The sequence below is a fragment of the Molossus molossus genome, unplaced genomic scaffold (genome assembly GCF_014108415.1).
Source record: "Molossus molossus isolate mMolMol1 unplaced genomic scaffold, mMolMol1.p scaffold_m16_p_22, whole genome shotgun sequence".
Lineage (NCBI taxonomy): Eukaryota > Metazoa > Chordata > Mammalia > Chiroptera > Molossidae > Molossus > Molossus molossus.
The window spans coordinates 16,263,991-16,288,449 of NW_023425358.1; the positions used below are offsets into that span (position 1 = coordinate 16,263,991).

Here is a 24,459-nt window from a genome sequence, read left to right on the forward strand (position 1 = left end):
AAGTCACGTGGTGGGGAAGCCGGATGCAGCCGCGCCTGCGCGGTGAGCTCTGGAGCTGGCGGGCCGGTTCGGGAAGCCGGCGGGCAGCGCCGCTGTGCGCGCAATGATGGCGGCGGCCCGAGGAAGCAGCGGGTCCAGCTGTGGTTCCAGCTGCGGTTCCGGCTGCGGCTCCAGTGTCTCTCGGGGTTTCTATTTCAACACGGTTCTGTCATTGGCCCGCTCTCTGGCAGTGCAGAGACCTGCATCCTTGGAGAAGGTACTCTGGGCCGACCCGGCCGCGAAGTGACAGGAGAGGAGGGCTGGGGTGCCAACGAGGGGAGGCTGGGCGAGGGTCTGCAGGAGGCCGAGAAGGCGGTCGCGTACTGCCTGTGTGGGGAGATGGCTCATGAGCTGAGGTGGCTGGCGGGGTGAGGAAGCCCGTGTGGGGAGTGGGCCGTGTGCATAGGCGGGGACACTGCTGGTGGGTGGGCGTGAGATGGATGTGTGAACTACAGGCCGGGGTTCGAGCCGAGGGGGCACCTTGTGACATCGTTGGGGCGGGGGCGGCAGTGAGGAGCAGTGGCAAGAGCCTAGGACCATGGTACAGTTTTGGAGCTCTGCTCCCAATTTTCCCTGCTTTTTATTCTGTGACGTTGGGGAGATGCCTTTCTTGTAAAATGGGGGTGCTTTTACCTACTTTGCCTGGTTCACGGAACTGTGAAGGGCAGATAAGCTAGTGTTTCTGGAAGTGCTTTCTAAAATGCAAATATACTGCGCATTGTTTTTCTGTGACACTAGAGGGGGCGTTAGATTGGGTAGAAGACTGAAGTAGGGACAGTGTGGCAGGGAAGCACGAGTCAACTATCAGTGGGCAGGGACTTGAACTGGGAATTGCTTCAGAGGAAAAATAATTTATGCCATTAGAATCCTTATCTTGGGAGAAAGGTGAACGGTAACTAAAAGGTGTGCCTGGAAAGAACATAGATTTTAGATTCAGACCTGTTTCATCCCTGCACTGTCACTTACTGTGCATTGGCTTAGATAAGTTACTTCAACTCTCAGAGCCTCTGTTTCCTTATCTGTGAAATGAAGTGGTTCTTGAGGATTTATTGAGTTCAAGCATGAAGTGCCTTGCACAGACCTAGGTACAGAGTAGGTGAACAGTAAAGGTTAGCTTTCTATGAATCACACCAGTGTGTGATGAGACTCATTACAGTGTGTTAGTATTGAAGGGATGGGATTTTTTCCCCACATAGCTTTCTGGCAGATGAGAAGAGAATGTTGTCTGACAGTAGGAGAGCAGTGGTGATTGGAGTCTGGCCTGCTGTAGTTGGGAGTGGTTTTGTGGTTCTGGTGAAGGGTGAAGCTGAAATGCTGTTTTAGGTGCTTTGGCAGAGTGGCCTAGTTCTTCCTTGCTTTTGTACCTCCCACACTTGGTTTACCATTCAAATGCAGGGTGAGCAGTTCTTGGGAGACTGATGCCAACCTGACTTCTAGTTAAAGGAGTACAATAGAATGGAAAGAATATGAGTTACAGAGATAGGACCATCTGAATTTAAATCCTGTGTCATTTGTTTACGTTGGTGTAACTGGACAGGTCACTAAAAGTGCTCTTTTCTCCACATTCTCTCCAGCACTTGTTTGATGACTTGTTGGAGGGAGCCATTCTGGCAGATGTGAGGTGATACCTCATAGTTGTTATAATTTGCATTTCTCTGATAATCCGTGACATTAAGCATTTTTTCATGTCTTTTGGCCATTTGGATGTCCTGTTTGGAGAAGTATCTTTTCAGTCCTCTGCACATTTTAATTGGATTTGTTTGACTTCCTTTTCCTGAGTTGCAAAGCTGATTTTTAAACTTTGTTAGGGCAAAATGTTTGCTCCAGGGATAGTTTAGCTCCACTATGTGGCACTTCTGAGGTCTCTACTGAATACTTTGAGGGCTTTCCACTCTGACTGGGATAACTTCAGACTCCTCACAGCTCTGTATGATCTCTGGGAACTATTCAGCTCCCAATTCTCTAGGTGTTCTTTGTCCAACTTTATGGCTATCAACCTATACTGGTTTATCTTAGTATTCATTAAATGCTCAGGGAACTCTGTTGCAGATTTCTGGAGCTTTTTTCCTATTGAGGTCTCTTCAGAATTTTCAGTAGCTTTAGACCTCTGTATTACCATGTCTGTCTCTCCAATTTAGTGAGACCAACATTATCTGCCTGGGATGCCCTTCCCTGTTCTGTGGTCCAGGATGTGTCTTCTGGTAGAAAACCAGGGCCATCATAGAGCTCACTTTGTTTCCTCTCTCTCAGGTATTACAATCCTGTACTCTTACATCTGTCCATTTTCCTAGTTGTTTTATGGCAGGAAGATAAATCCAGGCCCTGTTATTCCCTCATGGCTGCTGGTGGAAGTTCTTGGATCATAGGATTTTATTACTGGAGCAGATATTATTAAAAATCGGTCTAGTCATCTTTTTTTTTTAAAATCTTCACCCGAGGACTTTTTTCCATTGATTTTTCAGATAGAGAGAGAGGGAGGGAAGGAGAGAGAGAGAGAAAAAAACATCGATGTGAGAGAGACACATTGACTGGTTGCCTCCCATACAACCCTAACCAGGGCCTAGGATTGAACCTGCAACCCAGGTACGTGACCTTGAGTGGGAATTGAACCCACAACCCTTTGGTTGGAGGGCCAACACTCCAACTGCTGAGCTAAACTGGCCAGGGCTTGGCATGGTTTTAAGACACAAGATTACACCCTGGCCGGTTTGGCTCAGCGGTTAGAGCGTCGGCCTGCGGTCCTGAGAGACCCGGGTTCGGTTCCCGCTAAGGGCATGTACCTCGGTTGCAGTTTGTCCCCGGCCCTGGTCGGTTGTGGGGTGGCAGCCACTCGATGTGTTCCTTTCACATCGATGTTTCTCTCTCTCTCTGTTTCTCTCTCTCCCTCCCACTCTACCTGAACAAAAAATGGAATGTCCTCGGGTGAGGATTAAAAATAATAATAATAAGACACAAGATTACGTATGCTTCTGTACACACACATACACTTAGTGTTTTGTCCACATTTTACAGAAGGAAATACAAAGGCAGAGATCTTCAGTTACGTTTTTTTTATTTATCTAGGATCACTTAGGTAAGAAGTGGCAAAACTGGACTGAAAATCAGAACGTCCTGACTCTGTGCAGTTTCTCTAATCATTGGAGTACTTCCTGTGGAAATGATGTACCAGGAATCAGAGATGTGCATTTCATGTGTGGTTCCCTGCCAGGCACATGAGCGGGGCTCAAGAATGGTGGCTCATTAGTTGTATAGAAAGGCCCATGTAGGGTTGCCTGTGTTGAATGTTGTAGAAAGCCATGTTAATAGGTCATGCAATCATCTGCAGATGACCCAAAGAGCCATGTTTAATGAAATCCTCCTCCCAGGCTGCTTGTAGGAGCAGGTGCTCTGTCACCTGTACCTGCAGCTTCTTGTGCGCCATGTCACAGTCACCTTTGTTTATTCTGATAGCTCTGTGTTACTTAGAAATGTTAAATATGTTCAGTGTTCTCTGTCTAAGGAATAGTACCTTTCATTTTTTTTAAATCCTCACCTGAGAATATGCTTATTGATTTTAGAGAGAGAGAGAAACATTGATGTGAGAGAGAACAATTGATGTGAGAGAAAACATTGATTGGTTGTCTTCTGCATGTGCCTCGACCTGCGATTGAACCTGCAACCAAGGTATGTGCCCTGACTGGAATTGAACCCACAGCCTCTTGGTGTACGAGATGATCCTCCAACCAACTGAGCCACACTGGCCAGGGCAGGAGCAGTACCTTCAAGAAAGAACAATTTATGCCTGGCTGGTGTGGCTCAGTGATTGAGCGTCGACCCATGTATCAAGAGGTCCCTGTTCGATTCCTGGTTAGGGCACATGCCCAGGTTGTGGGCAGAATCTCCAGTGGGAGGCATGCAGGAGGTAGCCAGTCGATGTTCTCTCTCATCAATGTTTCTATCTCTCCCTCTCCCTTCCTCTCTCTCTAAAATCAATAAAGAAAAAAATTTAGCCCTGGCCAGTTTGGTTCGGCGGTTAGAGCGTCGGCTTGCAGTCCCGAGAGACCTGGGTTCGGTTCCCACTAGGGGCGTGTACCTCGGTTGTGGTTTGTCCCTGGCCCTGGTTGGGTCATGTGGGAGGCAGCCACTCGATGTGTCCCTTTCACGTTGACATTTCTCTCTCTCTTCCTCTCTTTCCCTTCCACTGTATCTGAACAAAAAATGGAAGAATGTCCTCGGGTGAGGGTTAAAAAAAAATTTTATTTAAGAGAAAGAACAATTTAAAAAATAGTTTAGCAAAAACCGAAATAAACAGAAAAAAACTACCACTAATATTAAAAGCTTCATCTTTAATTCTCAGGGAATTTTGTTTTTCCAGAAAGACTATTCCCAGAGGTTTCAGATAACAAAAGTTGTATGCTTTTTAAAGAATTGCTTAATTAGTCAGCTTGTAATGCTATTATTGTAGCTCTGTTTGACCCAGATACCTTACCTACACCCACTGTTATTTGATTCTCATCTGCAACGTGTGAGGGCATCTTATTTTCTCTTTGTTTTGGCATTTCCTTACCTTGGCAATCTAAATTCCCTCTTTAAGAAAAGTATTTCTTACCCAAGGATATTCTTTTATTGATTTTAGAGGGAGAGGAAGGGAGAATGAGAGAGAGAGACTTTGATTGGTTACCTCCCATCTGCACCCCACCAGGGGTCGAACCCACAACCCGGGTATGTACCCAGACAGAGAATCGAACCCACAGCCTTTTGGTATACAGGATGACACTCCAACCAACTGACACACAAGCCAGGGCCTAAATTCCCTTTTTTAGATAGCCTTGAATTACAGTGCTGTCAGGAATTCTTATCAAAGTCTATGTAAGTTATCTCTGTTGCCTCCCTGTGGTCCCTTGGCTTATTTTCTCTTCAAAGTGGTGTGTAGAGCCCCTCTCGATCCTTTTTGTGAGAGTAACCCTGGCTCTCTAAGCTTAGTGACTTTTTATAATGACAAGCTCTACATCCCACACCTACCTGAAAACAGCTTCTTTGTTGTAAAATTCTGAAAAAATAATTCATTGTTATTTTGTCTTTCCATTTTTTTATTACAGCATCAAAGTTTTATTCTGCATTAGGACTTGAACCTTTCTGTCTCAGTTTCTTAATCTGTAGAATGGGGATAACTGATATTTTCCTAATACATTGTTGTGATGATTAGATGAAATAACACAGACTAGCGTGTGGCATGTGATAAATGCTCATTAACTGTTAGCTGTTAGTATTTGGATTGTGACACTCACCAGAGCTGGTTCGCCCTTATCTGATGTGTGACAACTTCTGTTGGATCTGGGTTCAAGTCTTCACATATTTTTCTCACAAGAATCTCAGTTTCTGAGGGCACTTTGCATCAGAGCCTGGACCTTGTGCTAGGTTTTCTGGGCTCTCCATCATTTGGTTTCTGACTTGTGTTATTCACTAGTTGTCATGTCATTTTTATTGGTTTTGCAACTCCCATTGGATTGTAAGGCTTGTAAAGGAGTAACTGTATATTACACATCACTTTGATTATTCTGCAATCCTTCCATTCATTTGATGATTCAGTACATATTTGTTCAGGGCCAGATGCATGCCAACACCATGCCTGGTACTGATTATATGACAAGTATCACAACATAGTTGAACACTACAGTAAGAAGCCTGAGTGAGTTCTAGTGGTCCTCTTTCTTCTCTTTCTCATTTCATTAAATACCTGTGAGGTGTGTTACACTGGCCCCTTTAGGTCCACTAAATAGTTGTTAAGTTTCTGGTTAAGTAGGGTGCTGTAGATCCAGTGATTAGGGGAACAGAGTTCTATTTGCAGTGAGCAGAAGATGAGTATACAAGTAGCATCAAAATAAGATGTAAAAAATAATTATCTCAAGAGAAATCCAGAGTTCTTGGAGAGGTGGCTACAGAGAGGTGTGATGAAAGAGATCACATTATATTGCAGGGTCTGGCTGGAAAAAACTTTGAGAAGCAGGAGACAGATGAGATGGATTGGTAAAAATTGTATAGGGAAGATGAGGCAGGTTGAACGAAATGTTGCAGATGGGTGAAGACCATGGAAAAGGCGGGGCAGGGAGAAGTGAGTGTTGTATTTGAGTCTGGGTGTTCAGGAAGTTGGGGAGGACCTTCATTGCTAGTCTGGGAGTGTACATGGAGTGTTCATTGGAATGGGGAGCCATTGAAGGTGCATGAGCTGGAAGTGGTGATATTGGAGTAGGGAAGGACAAGTCAGAGAGAGGTCTAGTTAAGAACCTATTGCCTAGCCCTGGCCAGTTTGGCTTAGCGGTTGGAGCGTTGGCCTGCGGTCCAGAGAGACCGGGGTTTGGTTCCCACTAAAGGCACATACCTCGGTTGAAGTTTGTGCCTGGCCCTGGTTGGGTCGTGTTGATGGCAACCACTCGATGTGTCCCTTTCACATCGATATTTCTCTCTCTCTCTCTCTCCCTCCCACTCTATCTGAACAAAATATCGAAAAATGTCCTCTGGTGAGGATAAAAAAAAAAAAGAACCTATTCCCTAATAAGATTGTGCCTAGCCTGTAACACAAGGATAGAATAACACACAATGATCTGCCTGCAAGTGGACTTTTGGCATTTGACTGTGTGAGAGCTCTTGCAACCCTTCATCTATAATCCTGCATATATTTGGGATTTTTTAGTGGTCCTCAAGTCTGAGGTCCAGGTGAGCATCATTTCAGTGTAGTAATTGAGCTTTTGTGCATTCTGTATTTCTTTAGAGAAATTATACCAAATTAAGCTCAATGTCACATTCTATTTTTTCCTCTTTTCATTTTTGGCTAATAAGGTTATTTAATAAATTTGGTTCTTATTTACACATAGCTGTGAAATTTTTTCAATATCATTTTTGCAAGATTAAGCTTTATGGGCTCTGGTCTCTTGTTTCAAATGGTACCTGTGTTGGTCTCTGCTGTGCCTGTTGTTGCAACCATTCATGTCTCTGTCAGGGCTGCTGTAGCTGCATCTATTGCTCCATTAAAAAGAGAAAACTTTTGCCCTGGCTGGTTTGGCTTAGCGGTTAGAGTGTCGGCCTGCGGTCCAGAGAGACCCGGGTTCGGTTCCTGCTAAGGGCGCGTACCTCGGTTGCAATTTGTCCCTGGCCCTGGTTGGTCGTGCAGGTGGCAGCCATTTGATGTGTCCCTTTCATGTCGCTGTTTCTCTCTCACTCTCTTCCTCTGTCTTCCTCCTACTCTATCTAAACAAAAAATGGAAAATGTACTTGGGTGAGGATTAAAAAAAAAACAAAAACTTTTTTACTTATATTGAGACTCTGAGGGAAGTTATATTTAAGTAGGAGTTATTTTATAATATTAAGATATTGAAATTAAAGAAGTTATAGGACCATTGAATGTGGTAAACATCTACTTAGCTTACTAGATCAGATATTCTTTCAGTTTTGTATTACTTCTTTGTCCTGGGATTACTTAGATTCTATCCATTGAAAGATTACACTTTTTTGCCAGCCGGTGTGGCTCATTGATTGAGCATTGACCCATGTATCAAGAGGTCACCGTTTGATTCCCGGTCAGGGCATATGCCCACATTGTGGACCCAGTCCCCAGTGTGGGGTATGCAGGATGCGGCCAATCGATGTTTTCTCTCATCAGTGTTTCTATCTCTTTCTCCCTTTCCCTTCCTCTCTCAATAAAGAAAAAAAAAAAGATTACGCTTTTTTTCTCTTACTTTGAGTTCTAAGAGTATAAATATTATTATGCCTCCAAAAATAAGATTTGTATTAATGGGAAAGTTGTTTCTACTATTTAAAAAAATTTCTTTTTCTGATTCTGAAGTTAACAATGATCATTAAGGAAAATACAGAAAAGAATAAAGAAGTAAATAAATATTGCCTGTAATCTGAGTACTAATTTTTGTATCTTTATTGCTAGGCAGGCCAGGGTCTGAGTTTAATACTTTGTGACTAATTGTATTAGTTTCCTAAAGTATTAGTTTTAATACTTTGTGACTAATTGTATTAGTTTCTTATTAGTGTAATACTTATTAGCTGCTTTGACAAATTACCGTAAATTTAGTGGTTTAGAACAACACAGATTTATTGTTTTTCAGTCTTGTAGATTAGAAGCCCAACACTGGTCTTACTAGACTAAAATCAAGGTGATGGCAGGGCTGCGTACCTTCCTGGAAATTTTAGGGGAGAACCCATCTCCATGTCTTTTATAGCTTCTCAAGGCTCCCATATTCTTCTTCTTCTTCTTCTTTATTGTTGAATGTATTACAGATGTTCCTCATTTTTCCCCATGGACCCCCTCCTTCCCACTCCCGCTCCCCTTCCGTCTTTTCCCACACTGTTGTCTGTGTCCATTGGTTATGCATATAAGTTCTTTGGGTTATTTCTTCCCACCCCCCAACCCCTTTCCCTTTGAGGTTTGTCAGTCTAGCAACCAATTTGTTCTTAATCCCTTCACCTTTTTCACCCATTCCCCCAACCCCACTCCCGTCTGGCACCCAACAAAATGTTGTCTGTATCTATGAGAATGTTTCTGTTCTGCCTGTTCATTTTGTTTGTAGATTCCATTGTCAATAGATATGTATTCATTGCTATTTTGTTTGTTCATATATTTTATCTTTTTCTTCAAAAAGACCCTTCATCATTTCATATAATAACGATTTGGTGGTGATGAACTCCTTTAACTTTTTCTTGTCTGGAAAATTCGTTATATGGCCATCGATTCTAAATGACAGCTTTGCAGGATAGAGTAATCTTGGTTGTAGGTTCTTGCTTTTCATCACTCTGAATATTTCTTGCCACTCCCTTCTGGCCTGCAAAGTTTCTTTTGAGAAATCAGCTAACAGTCTTGTGGGAACTCCCTTGTAGGTAACTAATTGCTTTTCTCTTGCTGCTTTTAAGATTCTCTCTTTGTCTTGAATCTTTTGCATTTTGATGATGATGTGTCTTGGTGTGGGCCTCTTGGGGTTCATCTTGTTTGGGACTCTCTGTGCTTCCTGGATTTATATGTCCGTTTCCTTCACCAAGTTAGGGAAGTTTTCTGCCATTATTATTTCAAATAGGTTTTCAATTTCTTATTCTCTCTCTTCTCCTCCTGGCACCCCCAAGATGCAAATGTTGGCATACTTGAAGTTGTCGCAGAGGCTCCTTACACTATCCTCATTTTTTTGGATTCTCTTTTCTTTTTGCTGTTCTGATTGGGTGTTTTTTGCTTCCTTTTATTCCAAATCGATGGTTTGCTTCTTGGGTTTACGTACTCTACTATTGAATCTGTGTAAATTATTCTTTATTTCAGTTAGTGCCTCCTTCATTTCTGACTGAGCATCCATCATTTCTGACAGGTCCTCTTATTTGCTCTTGAGGTCCTCACTAAGTTATCTGAGCATCCTTATAAGCAGTATTTTGGACTCAGCATCTGTTAGGTTGCTTATCTCCATTTCGCTTAGTTCTTTTCCTGGAGATTTTTTTCTGTTCTTTCATTTGGGACCTATTTCTTTGTCTCCTCATTTTGGCTGCCTCCCTGTGTTTTTTTCTATGTATTACTTAAGGAGTAATACATAGCTGAGATCAGATGCTGCTTGTTTGAAAGAATTTAGGAAAACCTGAAGTAGATTCCAAGACAGGCCAATCCTATGGTTAAGCAACTGGCAACAGCTTGGGTGGGCCTGAAAGTTGAGTGGGGCCTCAGGGAATCACCAGGGCAGGGCAACCAGTATGAGCCAGGTTGCTGGAGTCCCAGATATGGCGGCTATCTGCCGCCCAAGGGAAGGGCTCTGACAGCATATTTTTCCCGGAGAAAGCCCTCTCTCCAGCCCTCGCTCCAATGCCAAACAGCTCAGTTCTTCCCTGTATGTCTCTGGCGCCCCTCGAGCTGCCTCCCCTCCAAGCTTAGAGGGTGTGAGTCCTATAAGTCCGTGCATGGGCCCTTTAAGAGGAGCTGCCTGGGGCTCCAGCCACCTCAGTCTCCCTGAGCCTCAGTTTCCGCTGGTTTTTCCAGCCAGAAGTTATGGGGACTTCTCTTTTTGGCACTGGAATCCTGAGCGGGGTGCCTGGTGTGGGACGGGGACCCCTCAGTCCTCAGAGAGGACCTTCCCAGCCGAGGTGTCCTGATTTTTATCCACCACACGTGGGTGTGGGACCAGCCCGTCTGCCTCCGCCCCTCCTACCAGTCTCCATGTGGCTGCTTCTTTAATTCCATAGTTGTAGGACTTCCATTCAGCTTGATTTCAAGTGGTTTTGAATGATGGTTGTTCTGTAGTTTAGTTGTAACTTTGATGTGGTTGTGGGAGGACAGGATACTGCGTTTACCTACGCCGGCATCTTGACTGGAAGTCCAACCCATATTCTTGATTCATGGCCCTTTCCTCCATCTTCAAAGCCAGCAGCATGGGGTCAGACCCTCATGTCACATCACTCTGATCTCTTCTACCTCTCTTGTCTACTGTTGAGAACCTTTGTGACTATACTGGGCCCACCCAAGCAATCCAGGATAATCTTTCCATTTGAAGGTCCTTAACCTAATCATACCTGCAAAGTTCCTTTTGCTATGTGAGGTAACATATTAACAGGTTTCAGGGATTAGTATACAGGTGTCTTTGGGGGACACTTATTCTGCCTGCCACACCACTGTAATTCATGCATCTCTGAATTGTTAGGTAGACCTTTTAAGTTGTTTATTAGTTCTTTTGGTATCTGTCCACATTTAAAACTTTGTGCCCAGCTTTTAGAGCTATTTCTAAATTGTCACCGCTGACTTCTATTTAAATATTTTTATTTTATTTTTAAAAAATCCTCACTCGAGCCCTGGCCAGTTTGGCTCAGCGGTTAGAGCGTCGGCCTGCGGTCCTGAGAGACCCGGGTTCGGTTCCCACTAAGGGCGCGTACCTCGGTTGCAGTTTGTCCCCGGCCCTGGTCAGTCGTGCGGGTGGCAGCCACTCGATGTGTCCCTTTCACATCGATGTTTCTCTCTCTCTCTCTGTTGCTCTCTCCCCCCCCCCACTCTACCTGAACAAAAAATGGAAAAATGTCCTCGGGTGAGGATAAAAAAAACAAAAAAACAAAAACAAAAAAAAATCCTCACTCGATATTTTTGTATTTATTTTTAGGTAGAGTGGGAGGGACGAAGAGAGAGAGAAACACTGACATGAGAGGGACACATAGACTGGTTTCCTCCTGCATGACGCTGACCAGGGCCAGGACCAAACCACAACCGAAGTACATGCCCTTGACTGGAATTGAACCCATCACTCTTTGGTCCGCGGGTTGACGCTCTAACTGCTGAGCCCAACTGGCCAGAGCTATTTAAATATTTTTAAGTGAGTAGCGTGGGAGAGGAAGTTCTGAAGTCAGAGTAGCCCAGAGCCCTAATAGGCATTTGAAATAGGGGTGCCCAGGCAGTTCAGAGGAGACAAGGATGGTAAAGCCTGTGCTACCTTTCAGATATCTCTACCAGGTATGGTGACAGAGGCATGGGCAGTAGGGTTTAGACATGTTCATGATGCTGAAAACTTATTCTGGGATATTACTAAAGCTCATGTTTATGTGCATTTTGAGTATTAGTTTCCAGATAAGAGAGTAATACCTAAAAAAACCAAAAGAACTAGCAAACAGAAAAACAAACCCAAACCAGAACACCTGCCCTGTGAGGAGAAATCCATTTCTTATATTTGACATAAAGGAGGAGACCTTGGGGTTTGTGTCTGCCTTCTGAGACAAGTGCCAGGATGGGCTGACACCAGCCCCCACACATAGGGGAGGGTCTGGGTTGAGAAGAGAACTTGCCATGCTGGTCAGTGTGAAGTTTGGGCAATAAGTAAGAATAGAAGGCAGGGCCCAACTGGTGTGGCTCAGTGGTTGAGCATCAACCCGTGCACCAAGAGGCCACCGGTTTGATTCCCGGTCAGGGCACATGCCCAGGTTGTGGGCCCAATCCCCACTGGGCGGCATGCAGGAGGCGGCTCATTGATGTTCTCTCTCATCAGTGTTTCTGTCTCTTTCTCCCTTCCTCTCTCTCTAAAATCAATAAAGAAAATAATATTTAAAAAAAGAAAAGAATAGATGGCAGGGTCTGCAGTCTGGGCAAGAGTGAGAGGGTCTCATCATTCATGTCTACTGTGTCAGAGATGGGGTTACAAAGATAACATAATTTTTGCCCTCAAGGAGCTTACAGGTTAGTGTGCAGACAGTCAAATGCACTAGTATCTGTAACATTACCAGTGGGGTATCTGCTGTTTTTGATGACGTTATTGGAGCCCTTCAAATACACAAAGACTGCTGTGTTTACTTATAGCCTGATTGTCTCTAGGTTAACCATTTCTTTGATCCTTGTATGGAGTGTTTCTAGACCTCACATATCCTGGATGTCCATCTTTGGGTACTTTTTTTTTTTATCCTCACCCGAGGACATTTTTTCCATTTTTTTGTTCAGATAGAGTGGGAGGGAGAGAGAGAGAAACATTGATGTGAAAGGGACACATCGAGTGGCTGTCACCCGCATGACCAACCAGGGCCGGTTGGCCAGGAACAAACTGCAACCGAGGTATGTGCCCTTAGCGGGAACCGAACCCGGGTCTCTCTGGACTGCAGTCCGACGCTCTAACTGTTGAGCCATACCAGCCAGGGCTAGCAACTAGAGGGCTTTTTCTAAACCTCATTTCTAAACCTGAGTCATTAAGGCCTCTTTGTGTGCCTCAGTGGCTCTGGTTTCCCATTGCTATTAGAGTACAATCCATGCTTTCAACCTGGCCTGCGGGGCCCTGTGGGGTTGTTTCTGCTTGTGCTTGGACTCCTTGCTCTCCCTTTTCACCTGGTGCTGCCACCCCAGTAGACTCTGCCAGAATGTTCTTTCCTCATTTGTCATAGCTGGTTCCTTAATCAGTCCCAGTATAATGGGCACCTTCTTACAGAGGCCTTCCCTAATCACTCCCATTAAAAGTAGTCCTGTAAGCACTATTGTTGGGGAAATAAAATTAAAAACATAATCTCTCGACCCAGAAACATTTTCCACAAAGGAAGTAGAGAAATAAAACATTTTTATTATTGAATAAGCATTAAACCAGAACATGATATGCATCACAAGCAATCCACTAAGAGATTGCAAAAACAGAAAGAAATCTCACCCATCTATATAGCAAGCAGATACAACCCATCACATACATGTTTTCAGGGTAAACCAAGACAAGTCCTCAGTAAGAGGACAACACCATTTGTCACATATAGTTAATTTACCTTGTAATTGGAGTGACTGTGTTAGCTAATTGGCTTTAATCAGAGGAAAAACAAAGTTTTAAAATCCTTACCTGAGGATATATATATTTTTAATTGGTTAGAGGGAAAGTGAGATTGAGAGAGAGAGAGAGAGAGATGGGTTGCCTCCTGTACATGCTGTAACTGGGGATCAAACTCACAACCTGGGCATGTGCCCTGACTGGGAATCGAACCTGCCACCTTTCAGTGTATGGGACGATGCTCCAACCAATTGAGCCAGGCCAGCCAGAGTCAAACTTCTATCTTTATGATTGCAACTTGGAGCAAAGAGCCCACTGAAGTTAGGCTCCTACCCTCCACAGAAACTGGGAGATAGGGGTGCTATCTTTCTTGGTATTTACATTCCAAAGAGATGTCTTCCAGGACCTTGAGAAAGACCTTCCTAAGTTGTAAAGCTTACAATTTGCCAATCTAGTCTTCAAAAGGATTTATGTACGTTTTACAGAAAGAAAGTACAATAGTGAGTTTTCAATGTTAAAGAACAAAGAAAAAGGAGGAAAGGGAAATGGCATTCCTTATTTCAACGGGAAGAATTAAGCCTCTTATTTTAAATTTGTAGTTGATTTTACCCTATCTCATCTGATATTCACCTGTTTTGTCTGTTCAGGTCTAGAATGAGAGCAGGGGCCCAGTCTGCCTGGTTTACTCTGTATCCACAGTACTCAAGGCCTCTCCCACGAAACAGGGGCCCATAAATAATGAACGAGTTTGCCTAGCTGGTGTGGCTCAGTGGATTGAGGGTCATTCCATGGACTGAGAGGGCACTGTTTGATTCCTGGTCAGGCCACATGCTGGGGTTGGGGGCTTAATCACCAGTAGGGGGCATGCAGGAGATTGATGTTTCTCACATCGATGTTTCTATATCTCTAAAAAATCAATAAAAGCATATTTTTAAAAATAATGAATGAGTTAAAGGCATATTTACTTGATTAACTCTTTTTATCCTCACCAGAGGACATTTTCATTGATATTTAGAGAGAGGGGGAGGGTGAGAGAGAGAAACATTGATATGAGAAACATTGGTTGCCTCCTGCACCCACCCCGACTGGGATCAAACCCAAAACTTAACCATGTGCCCTGACATTTTTTTCCATTGATATTTTAGATAGAGTACGGGGTGGGGGTGGGGCACCAATGTGAGAGCATATCAATTGGTTGCTTTCTGAACGCACAGGATCAAATGTGCAACCCAGGTACATGCCCTTGACTGGGATCGAACCTCTGACCATTCATGGTGCAGGCCAATGCTATAAGAACCTTGTCACACCATCCAGGGCTGATTAACTCTTTTATAAGCCATTTGAAGGGTGTTAAGCAGTAGCATGGGCAGTATTTATCATGTACTGTGAAGTGAGTCCTGAGTTCAGGTTTCATCTAGCTCCACGTGGACTGCTATATAGATAGGGAAGCTGAGGATCAGCATGTCACTCAAGTGGGCTGTGCCAGAGCTAGGATGTGACTCTGGGTCTAACTCCAAAGTCCATGTGTAATTCACTCTCCTAAAAATTATCTAGATTGGATTTATTTATTTATTTTTCTTTTTCTTTATTGATTTTAGAGAGAGAGGAAGTGAGAGGGAAAGAGATAGAAACATCAATGAGAGAGAACATCAATTGGCTGCCTCCTGCATGCCCTGCACTGGGGATTGGGCCCACAACTTGGGTATGTGTCCTGACCAGAATCAAACTGGTGATCTCTTGATGCATGGGTCGATTCTCAACCTCTGAGCCACACCAGCCAGATAAGATTAGATTTATTTATATATAACAAAAACAAAACAAATTCCTACCCTGCCCCCCAAAATCTCTAAGGACAGAAATAAGGGTCTGGAAGCAAAAATATTTAAAATATTAAGCATCATATGTGTGTGTCATGTGGGAATATTGATGTTATCTCTTTTTGTATTGTTATATCTTTTCCATATCTAATGATGAGGTTGTGCCAGTTTTGATGAGTTTCTGAGTCTCCATTCTGTCTTCTAGCACATCAGTTTTTTTTTTCTTTTATCCTTACCTGAGGACATTTTTCCTTTTTTTTTTCAGATAGAGTGGGGGAGGGAGAGAGAGAGAGAGAGAGAAACATCGACGTGAAAGGGACACATCTAGTGGCTGCCACCCGCACGACCAACCAGGGCCTGGGACAAACTGCAACTGAGGTACACGCCCCCAGCAGGAACCGAACCCAGGTCTCTCTGGACCGCAGGCCGACGCTCTAACTGCTGAGCCAAACCAGCCAACGCGCACATCAGTTTTACCTGTCATGTCTGAGGCATAGTGTGTCTTCTGTGTGTTCAAGCAGGGTGTTGATTAAGTATTGCACAGGACAGGGCAGAGTACATGGACTTTGACAGGGCCCCAAACTGTTCTCTCTGGTTACCTATTGATTCATTAATCAACATTCTTTGCATCACACTGACTCATTTTGATAGAAATCTACCTTCTTTCCATTTCTTGTACAGGGATGTTTCTTGAGAGACTTTATTCTTTCTGTCAAGATATGGGATTCTTGCCCTGGCCGGTTTGGCTCAGTGATTAGAGTGTCAGACTGCAGTCCAGAGATACCTGGGTTTGGTTTCCGCTAAGGGCAGTACCTTGGTTGCCGTTTGTCCCCGGCCCTGGTTGGGTGGCAACCACTTGATGTGTCCCTTTCACGTCTATGTTTCTCTCTCTCTTTCTCCCTCCCACTCTATCTGAACAAAAAAAGGAAAAATGTCCTCAGGTGAGGATAAAAAAAATATATATGGAATTCTCTGGTAAAAGTGACTGTAGCCTCAGAAGTGATCACTTTATTGTGGTGCAGCTCTGTATTTTATTTTTCCCTCTGGTTGTGAAGCATTCTCCTTGTAGACGAACACTGAAGAAAAGTAGGAATTTAACATTTCTGTTCCTCTTTTGTTATTACTTCATATTCTCTTGTTTGAGCATTTAATTTAAAAAGTATGAATTTCTCCTCCTCTCATATGTATATGTTTTTTATTTTACTTACTGGATGTTTATCTTTATAAGTAATATATTCCTTATATTATTTTGGCAAATATGAAACAGCACAAAGAAGAAATGGAAAACCACTGGTCATCTTGCCTCTCAAAACTATTAACATTTTGATATATTTTCTTACAGTATTTTTTCTGTAAATGGTTATTCAGATAATTTCTCTTGTGACTTCATAAAATATTTATTTTATTTCTTTTTTTGTTTTGTTTTGTTAATCCTCACTCAAGGATATTTTTTCCATTGATTTTTTTTTTTTTTTTTTTTTACGAGAAAGTAGTGGAAGGGAAGGAGGAGGAGAGATAGAGAGGAGAGAGAGAGAACAGTGCCCAGCCTGATTTGGTTCCCAGTCAGGGCACATGCCCAGGTTTCGGGCTTGACCCCTGGTAGAGGACATGAGGAGGCAGCAGATTGGTTTTTCTCTCTCATATCAATGTTTCTCTCTCTCTCACTCCTCCCTGTCTAAAATATTAATAAAAATATATTTAAAAAATAAAAACAAATCTCTTTCTTAGATCTCCAGTTTAAAAATAAATAACTAAAGAGCTTTAACGGGGGGCACTGTGCCTGTAGGTAGGTTTGGGTAACTTGCTTATAGTCACCACCGGGAGGAATTGGGGACAGCAGGCTGTCCTGACACCATGTGTATGTGTTAGCTATTAGCTATTATGCTTTACCTCCTCTGTGTATACATTATTGTAACCCTTCACCCATGTTCCTCAGAGTGTGTGTATGTGTGTGTGTGTGTTTTGGAAGCATGTGTTTAATAATTTTAGAAGCTGGAGATGTCCTTTTTATGATCTTTTAGTTGGAAAACCTGACTTATTGGTTGTGTCAACTCACTGGCCTTTTATGGTATTAGTTTATTCTGAATGTGGGCTGATACTTTTTAAAACTATGGGTGATTTTTTTTTCGGTCTCATTTTCTAGGTCCAAAAGCTGCTTTGTATGTGCCCAGTAGATTTCCATGGGATCTTCCAATTAGATGAAAGGCGGAGAGATGCAGTAATTGCGTTGGGCATTTTTCTCATTGAATCTGATCTTCAGGTAAGTCTTTACTAAATTGACAGTGTTTCTGCCATATAAAATGGGGGTGGGATTAGAATTTAAATGTGTACCTTCTTATGTTTACCTACAGCATACTAGAAGAATGCATACAAGCCTAATAAAAGTGGTTATCGGTGTGTAGGACAGAATAGGTGGAACAGGGGAATGAGACCTTTTAATTTACACTTTATGAAGTTTTGTTTTGTTTTGTTTTTTTATCCTCACCCAAGGACATTTTTGCATTTATCTTCAGACAGAGTGGGAGGGAGAGAGAGAGGAAGAGAGAGAGAAACATCGATGTGAGAGAGACACTTTGAGTTGTTGCCACCCACATGACCCTAACCAGGGCCGGGGACAAACCATAACCAAGGTATGTGCCCTTAGTGGGAACCGAACCCCGGACTCTGGTCCACAGGCCAACACTCTAACCGTTGAGCCAAACCAGCCAGGGCTGAAATTTTGTTTTTGGAACTGTGTGAATAAATGATCTTAAAAGTTAGATCGATTGCTTGTTTGTTTGTTTTCCAGAAAGTTAGTTAAAATGCTTTATGAAGTAATTGTGTGTCCTCCAGAGTAGGCTTAATTTTCAATCACAATAAAATGCTTATCAGTCAGACTCAGAGTAACCACTTATTTTTCTTCCAAAAGAATAGTATTCTTTGAGATAATTTTGATATATTATTGTTTTAAAAATTGTGATGGGTATAAGTTAAGTTTTAGAGTACAAATTACTGGGCCATTTATTTATTTATTTATTTATTTATTTAATCCTCACCTGAGGGTATTTTTCCATTGATTTTCAGATAGCGTGGGACAGAGAGAAAGGGTGGTAGGGAGAAACACTGATGTGAGAGAGACACATCGATTGGTTGCCTCCCACATGACCCCAACCAGGGCCGGGGATTGAAGCGCAACTAAGTTTGATTCCCTTGACTGGAATCAAACCCATGACTCTTTGATCCCTGGGCCGATGCTCTAACTGCTGAGCCAAACTGGCCAGGGTGAAGCAGAATATTAAAACAAACAAAACAAGAAAACAACCAAGGGCCATGAGCAATGGAAGCATCACCAAGTTTAGAAGCCTGTGGCTGTGAGCTTCTCTCCAGTCCAGAGAATCTGATCCTGGGTCCCACTGAAGGATTTGGGAGCATTCTGAACACCTCTTAGTGAAGGCAATTTTTATTGTGTGTGCATACACATACCTTTTTCTGGAGTGGCTCTAGGGGGCCCAGCCCCACAGAAGAGGCCAGAGCCAGGCTGGGCACTCAGCTTCAGAAGGGCAGGTTTTAACCCTCCTCTTAGGCACTTGTGGTACAAACTGCTTGGAAGCAGGAAGAGTGCCACACAATGTGAATATTCATCTTTGAGTTGATTAGTGTGTAGGTATACTTTACTTTGTGCTTAATCTATGCGAAAAAGCTACCGGTCACCAGTTTTACTAAATGTAATCTTTTTTTCTTTTTAAGCACAAATATTCTGTGGTTCCTTACCTTCTTCAACTTCTCAGAGGTCTTCCAAAAGTGTATTGGGTAGAAGAAAGCACAGCTCGGAAAGGCAGAGGTAATTTTGTATAATGTTTTCCCTGAATGAAAAGAAGAATATATATGTTCATTTTCTGTAAGACCCAAGTGTTTCATTATACTCACACATCAGTTAGGATGCTTCTAGCTGGTTCCAATCCTGGCTTTGGGGCAACTGCCTGCCTGCAGCCATATGGGCTGTGCCTGCTCACTGTTGTCCTGGACTTGTGGGCAAGGTAGGGAGAGGGAAGAGCCGCACAAGACGGCTTTCCATTGCACTCTGAAAGTGAACAGGAGCTTTGAGACCTTCAGGAACCTTTTCTCATGTCTTACTGGTCAGACACTTGCCTGTCCCTGAACCAGTCTCTATCACCCTTAGATGAATTGGTTCACTCCTGGATTGAGGTTAGTTCTCCAAATTGCATTGTTTCTGGTCCAAAAAGGAAGGGTGAAATGAATGTTCAGAACTCACCTCCCTGTGCACTATAAATATTTTATTATTTTGGTGCTGTTGCTAAGTTTCAGTTAGACTTTGCACCTTTAGAAATGGAATAAATTCATGTGTATTTCTTTTTTTTAATCCTTACCTGAGGATATTTTTCCATTTATCTTTAGATAGAGTGGAAGGGAGAGAGAGAGTGACATCGATATGAGAGAGACACATTGATTGGTTGCCTCTTTCACAACCCTGACCAAGGCTGGGGACTGAACCACAACCGAGGTACGTGCCCTTGACCGGAATCGTACCTGCGCACGCTGATGTTTTTTTTTATCCTCACCTGAGGACATTTTTCCACTTTTTGTTCAGGTACAGTGGGAGGGGGAGAGAGGAAGAGAGAGAGAAACATCGATGTGAAAGGGACACATCGAGTGGCTGCCACCCGCACGACCAACCAGGGCCGGGGACAAACTGCAACCGAGGCACATGCCCTTAGCGGGAACCGAACCCGGGTCTCTCGGGACCGCAGGCCGATGCTCCAACCGCTGAGCCAAACCGGCCAGGGCTGCACGCTGATGTTTTAACTGCTGAGCCAAACTGGCCAGGACAATTTATATGTAGTTCTTTTTAATTTGTATTTTGTTTTGATCTCTCTTTAAGGTAAAAGGAAAAGTTAGGTCATCTTTTTTCCTCTTTCCTTCCACTGCCATCCCCTCCTTTCCTCTTTTTTCCTTCCTTGCTTTCTTCTTCTCTCCCTCCTGAAATATTTATAATAAAGGTCCACTATATGCCAGTGTTATGCTAAATACTTAAAATGCTGATATTCTTGTATACTGGTTTCCCAAGACTCCAAAATCAGCTTGGAAGTCCTCCAGCATTTTATTTTTATTTATTTATTTATTTATTTAATCCTCACCCGAGGACATTTTTCCATTCAGGTAGAATGGGAGGGAGGGAGGGAGGGGGAGAGAGAGATAGAGAGAAACATCGACGTAAAAGGGACACATCGAGTGATTGCTACCCGCACAACCCAACCAGGGCCTGGGACAAACTGCAAACGAGGTACATACCCTTGGCGGGAACCGAACCCCGGTCTCTCTGGACCGCAGGCCGATGATCTAACTGCTGAGCCAAACCGGCCAGGGCATCCTCCAGCATTTTAGAGTTCACGACCCATGAGAGTGAAGCTTTCTTGTGTGTCTCTCTCTGAGGTCTGCCTGAGGCCCACCTTCAGATATAGCAGGGGGTTGATGGCTGTAAAGAATATCCTTGTCCTTTTTGTTGGAGGGATGGCCCTAATTTGTTAGATGGGCTCAATCTGCTAACATCCTGCTTGTGCCTATATTCCTCTTAACCTTTGGGTTTTCATCATTTCTGGTGCTCTCCAGTGCCTAAAACTGATGGAGCCCAAATTATGTATGTGTCCTGGAATTTAAAGGACTACAAATTAAATAGAGAGATCATTGCTAAAAAGTTAAACATCTATTCCACCTTTGTTATCTAACCTGGGAATAGAATACCAGTAGATGTTGATTCTATTTTTGTATTATTTTATTTCAAAACAAATATACTTCTATATACATGGACTCATATTAGGATGGAAGTTTTAGCATTATTTGAAATGTTGGAGATATATAAATTTCCAATTATTGGGTAACATTTCCCTCTTTTATTTTTTTATTAAGGCAGTATTAGTTATACTTTTAAACTCTGTAATAGTAGTTCTTAAAGTTCCATTCTTGGACTAGCGGCATCAGCATCACCTGGGAATTTGTCAGAAATGCAGATTCTCAGCTCCCACATTAGAGCTACTGACTCTTAAACTAGGGCTGGGGAGCATTTGAGATCTTGTTCCCTATCATGTTCATCAGTTTCGCTTAAGTAAACTCTTAATAAAAATTTTTTTTAAATAGAAAGAAAGAAACTAGGGCTGGGAAGCAGTCAGTCTGTGGTTCACAAGCCCTCCAGGTGATTCTGAAGCACAGTCAAGTCTGAGAATAACCTAGAACTTCATCTTAAAATAAGTGCAAAAGTAGAAATGTAACAGTCTTCTGCCATGTATTATTCTTCTGCATGTGGTCATGAAAAAACTGGATAGCTCTATGTTCTTGGTTAAATATTTAGTATTCAAAATTGATTAAATATTTATTTTTTATTTTTTTATCCTCACCCGAGGACATTTTTTGCATTTATCTTTAGATAGAGGGGGAGGGAGAGAGGAAGGAAGGAAGAAAGAGAGAAACATCGAGTGGTCACCACCCACATGACCCCAACCAGGGCCGGGGACAAACTGCAACCGAGGTACATGCCCTTTAGTGGGAACCGAATCTGGTACTCTCTGGTCCACGGACCGACTCCCTGACCACTGAGCCAAACCGCCCAGGGCCAAAATTGTTTAAATATTTAATAATGGTTAGACCTATACAGCAGAGATACTAATATTTTGAAGGTGCACTTGATAGAAGTACTGCTTAGCTTTTGGTCTTTTGGGTATAGTGCTCCCTTCTTGACCTTGAGGCTATGCTCCTAAGAACCTCCCTGTTAGGAGGCTCAGTAGTGGAAGGGCTTAAAAACCTATGAGGAATGGAGCAACTCTTTGGAAGTTCTTATTAGGATTTTCTTCCTTTGTCAAAATAAAGCAGAAAATAAAATACAAGCATTTAATTCAGTTTAAAGTAGTAGTAATATATATTTTACAATTAGTCTCCATATTTTGTCTTTTATACACTATCAAGATTGGTTTCTCACTTTTATTTAGGTCAGGAATAAAAAATGGAATCCATCATATTGAGATGCTGTATAATCTCAAACTGACTCAGGGAACATTTACGTTTATTGAACCAAAACATTTTATTAAAAGAAAGGTAGGAGTATTCTCAGCAAACATGTTGAGCCCCTTTCTATTCTTCTCAGAGTTATCTCCACAAGAGCAGTCACCACTATAAACTGATCCGTTGGCAGGCCATGTGAGAGAAGCAACATACTGAATTGGGTGACCAGTAGGTGGGGTCCAGTGTCCCCTTTGTGATGATCTGATTTGTTTCTTTATGGATTCCAGGTGCCCTCCCAGTTGCAGAGAGCTTTAGCTTCTGTTTGGTAACCTTGCTATCTGATGTGGCTTACAGGGATCCTTCACTTAGGAGTGAGGTAAATATGTGGTAAATTGTGTATTTCTATAAGATCAGAAGGAGTCACAAAGTGATGACAAGACTAAAAAATAACTTGGAAGTGATTGGATTGTTTGTCTTGACTTATTTCATACTATCAACAGCATACCTAAGAAGTGCTTAATACTTGCTTACCGTATTTTTCCAGTTACCCATTGATTTCTTGAGTCTGATCTCATTCAGCTTTCCAAATAGTCCTGTGAGCTAGACAGCAAAGGGCAGAGGCAGCTCATTTTCCTGACTCTAGGTTGGATATTAAAGTCTTTCATAGAAGAGGATTTTCTAGATAGTTGAAGTTAATCTTTTGAGTGCTCATATTTTTTTTTGGTTATACTTTATTTTATTGGAAATGTTACTTAAATGTTTCATACTTTTTAAAAAAAATTTGGTTTTATTGATTTTTTTTGGAGCGAGAGGAAGGGAGAGAAAGGGAAACATCGATGTGAGAAACATATATTGGCTGCCTCCTGCACACCCCCTGCTGGGGATTAAGCCTGAAACCTGGGCATGTGCCCTGACCTGGAATTGAACCAGGACCTCTCAGTCTATAGGGACAACACTCAATCCACTGAGCCATACCCACTGGGCTGTTTCATACTTTTTTTTTTTCTTTATTGATTTTAGAGAGAGAGAAAAGGAGAGGGAGAGAGAGAGAGAAACATCAATGAGAGAGAACATCGATTGGCCACCTCCTGCATCAGCCCCCCACTGAGGATTTGACCCAGAACCTGGGCATATGCTCTGACTGGGAATCGAACCAGCAATCTCTTGGTGTATGAACTGATGCTCAATCAGTGAGCCACACCGGCCGGGCTATTTCATAGTTTTTATTTTATGTATTTATTTAATCCTCACCCAAGGACATTTTTGCATTTATCTTCAGATAGAATGGTAGGGAGAGAGAGAGAAACATCGATGCAAGAGAGACACATTGAGTGGTTGCCACTCACACAACCCCAACCCGGGTGGGGACAAACTGCAACCGAGGTACGTACCCTAGGCAGGAACCAAACCCAGGACTTTCTGGTCCTCAGGCTGACACTCTTAACTGCTGAGCCAAACCGGCCAGGGCTATATCATACTTTTTATTTTATTTATTTATGCTCACCCGAGGACATTTTTCCATTTTTTGTTCAGATAGAGTGGGAGGGAGAGAGAGAGAGAGAGAAACATCGATGTGAAAGGGACACATCGAGTAGTTGCCACCCGCACAACCCAACCAGGGCCGGGGACAAACTGCAACCAAGGTACGTGCCCTTAGTGGGAACTGAACCCGGGTCTCTCTGGACCGCAGGTCGACGCTCTAACCACTGAGCAAACCAGCCAGGGCTATTTCGTACTTTTTAAAACAAAGAATATGATTGTAATCTTTATACTTTTTTTAATTAAGCAGATTTATTATTTTGAAAATAAATTTTTATATGCTGCTATCCTTAGGTCCTGCCAAGGAGCTCCTGGTTGCTTGCCTCTATGCTAAGTGTTCCCAGTTACCTAAGTTTTTTGAGTTTTTGTATATGTTTTTAATTTTTAAAATCTCTTCTCTTGATATTAAACTAAGTTTTATTGTCAGTATTTCTGCCATTACATTCTTCATTATTCTTTCTTAGTTTAAGTTCTTTATTTGTAGGTTGGTTAAAGAAATAGCTAGATATGTTAGAACTACATATTAAAAAGTTAATAGTCTGTAAGTTAAGGGTGTTTCTATAAAAAACATGAAAATTGAAAGGTTAACACTGAAGACAATGACATCACTTTAGTATATGAAATGGGGAAAATATTTCTTTTCAAGTCTTTATAAGTTGTTTTTTTTTGTTTTTTGTTTTTGGTATGTGCCCCTAGCGGGAACCAAACCTGGGACTGTGGTCCACAGGCCGATGCTCCAAACGCTAAGCCAAACCAGCCAGAGCAAGTCTTTATAAGTTATTTAGCATCATTTAATATTAGGAAAATGTAAGAAATTTGACTTGATTATGAGCAAGTCATGTCAGACCAACTTC

The 24,459-nt window shown here is 42.5% G+C and overlaps 1 protein-coding gene across 2 annotated transcripts in view; it reads left to right on the forward strand.

Annotated features, from left to right (window-relative positions):
• The first annotated feature begins 20 nt into the window (after nt 1-20).
• PI4KA (phosphatidylinositol 4-kinase alpha) overlaps nt 21-24,459 on the forward strand; it is a 121,285-nt gene continuing 96,846 nt past the window's right edge. The window contains exons 1-4 of one of the 2 annotated variants that reach the window (XM_036277116.1): nt 21-256; nt 17,220-17,336; nt 18,803-18,896; nt 22,354-22,442. In XM_036277116.1, coding sequence (XP_036133009.1) covers nt 104-256; nt 17,220-17,336; nt 18,803-18,896; nt 22,354-22,442 — 453 coding nt within the window. In that variant the 5' untranslated portion in view covers nt 21-103. The remainder of the gene's footprint in view (nt 257-17,219; nt 17,337-18,802; nt 18,897-22,353; nt 22,443-24,459) is intronic. The other variant, XM_036277117.1, reaches the window with a different exon arrangement.